The following is a 2,056-nucleotide window of genomic DNA, read 5'->3' as shown; positions in this document are numbered from 1 at the left end:
CCGCCCAGCCTGCGCGGCTGCTGTCTGAGGCCCAGCCACGGTGGGCAGCTACTGGCATCGGCCTCCTGCCCACCGGCTCGGGGGACCTCCTCTGTTGTCCCCTCAGCGGCCACTCCGCTCAGCGCACACCCTCAGGCCTCCTGTCAGGGCAGCCACCTCGGTGGCTACCAACATTACCGTCGCCGCCGCAGCCGATCGCGGCGCGGCCGAGGTAACTGCTCGGTGCCATGTCAACCACGGGGGAAGGAGATCCGGCCTCGGGCGGCCTGGACGGCTCCACGGGCGCGGCGGGAGCGCCGGCCGGAGCGACCGGAGCGGCCAGAGCCGGTGACGGGGCAGACCGCGACTCCGGGCCCCACGGGGACCACGATGATTCCGGGTCCCCCCCAGGCGTCGCGGCCTTGGAGGCCAGGAGGGCCGCGGGAGGCCCGGGGGAGGCGGCGGGCCTGGTAGCGGCCCTGGAGGGCGGGAGCTCCGAGGATGACTCGGACATCTGGCCGGTCCAGGACGACGACGGGGAGGAGGAGCCCCCGGAGGTCCTGGACGTCGAGGTGGACGCCCACCAGTTCCCCATGGTGGGCTTCCGCTTCCTGTTAATGGACCTGGTGCATTCGCTGCTGCGCCGCATCTACCACAACGACCACATCCTGGTGCGGCCCCGCGGCGGCCGCGTGGTGGTGCGGCCCAGGCCCCCCTCGCCCACGGGCTCAGCCATGCTCCCCGTGCCCCCGGCGCCCGGGGGGCCGGGAGAGGGGCCCGCGCCGAAGGCCCAGGAGCCCGAGGAGCCTGAGGACCCCGAGGAGGACGCCTCCTGGGAGACCCCCGAGGAGGGGCCGGCGGAGGAGGCCGATGATGATATCAGCGTTTGGGAGATGGCAGAAGAGACCAGCACTTCTGAGGGTAAGGAGCCGGCCGGGGTGCGGGGGCTGGGGGCCCAGCCTGCGGGACCCCGGCTCAGCGGGGCCTCGGCAGCTGAGGCCGTGGGAGTCAGGGAGCCCTCCACCAACTGAAGGTCAAAGCGACCCAGTAGAAGCCCAATTCCATAGCGACCTTTACGGTTCGAGAAAAAAATAGGCCGACCTCTACCAACCCTGGTGAGAGATAGGAGATTATCCATCAGTGCCATTTCTGAGTCCACGGGTGAATGTCCATGGAGGTAAGTGTGGAGGAAGGAGCTTGAGAGGAAATGGAAGAGAAAAGAACAGGCAAATGGCATACCTCATGTTTGGTTCCTGGCTATTAAAAAGTGCCAAGATGCTTAGAAAGTTGATACCCAAACATTATGAACTGACAGGGGAGCACTCGGTAAAAATAAGACATTCAGGGAGGAGGAACTAATGAGCTTCACCATAGAATTTGTATTTGAGGCAAAAAATTTTTGCAAGAAAATCCTAACCAAGACATACAAAATGATCAGGCCCAGACGATTCTGATCCCTTCTTCTCTGAAGGGCCAGAAATAATCAGCAGCACAGGGTGGCAGATTTACCGGAAAAACAGAAATAATGTCACTGTGAAAACGATCAAGCAGCAGAAAGGTGAGGGTCGTGAAAGTGTTGTATCAACCAGAAGGAAGGTGCCCAGCTGTTCTTTCCTTAGTTACTCCTGTCCTCCTGCTTCCCCCAAGGATGGAGTACTGAATGGCACTCTTCCTTATGAATTGGGATTTTTTAAACTTTCTGTTAATGTCTGGTCCCAAAATATTTATTATTCTTCACTAAAGGAACAACTAGTTATCAATATGAGAACTCCAGTGAAGAGGCTCATGGCTCTGAAAGCAAGGGAAAAGAGAAGTTTAACAAAAAACAAGAAGAGCCGGAAAAACATCAGGACCCAGCAGAGGGCAAGCCCAGAAACCCCAGGTATTTGTGTGTAGCTTTGAAAATCACCCAACCATTCCAGGCACTGGCCAGTTTTGTTTCTTGCTTTATAATTCTCCCAGTAAACTAAGAAAAAGCTTGTTTAAAATTAGTTTAACAACTCAACTTTACCTACTTAGAATGTTACTAGAACACTCACGTACCTAGTAATATAAAATGCATCATGCCTGGAAATAT

The 2,056-nt window shown here is 57.3% G+C and overlaps 1 protein-coding gene across 1 annotated transcript; it reads left to right on the top strand.

The window, feature by feature from the left end:
- Positions 1-227: 227 nt before the first annotated feature.
- Positions 228-1,010, top strand: CT47C1 (cancer/testis antigen family 47 member C1). The gene has a single exon (XM_031445363.2). The coding sequence runs from the start codon at positions 228-230 to the stop codon at positions 1,008-1,010; it is 783 nt and encodes a 260-aa protein (XP_031301223.2).
- The last annotated feature ends 1,046 nt before the right edge of the window (positions 1,011-2,056 follow it).

Source organism: Camelus dromedarius, chromosome X (genome assembly GCF_036321535.1).
Source record: "Camelus dromedarius isolate mCamDro1 chromosome X, mCamDro1.pat, whole genome shotgun sequence".
In the NCBI taxonomy this organism is placed as follows: domain Eukaryota; kingdom Metazoa; phylum Chordata; class Mammalia; order Artiodactyla; family Camelidae; genus Camelus; species Camelus dromedarius.
The sequence above is the reverse complement of the archived record's forward strand: the minus strand, read 5'-3'. Positions and strand labels throughout refer to the sequence as shown.

What these genes read in the sequence shown, in the direction of transcription:
- CT47C1 (XM_031445363.2), top strand. Translation starts at nt 228, where the DNA reads ATGTCAACCACGGGGGAAGGAGATCCGGCCTCGGGCGGCCTGGACGGC.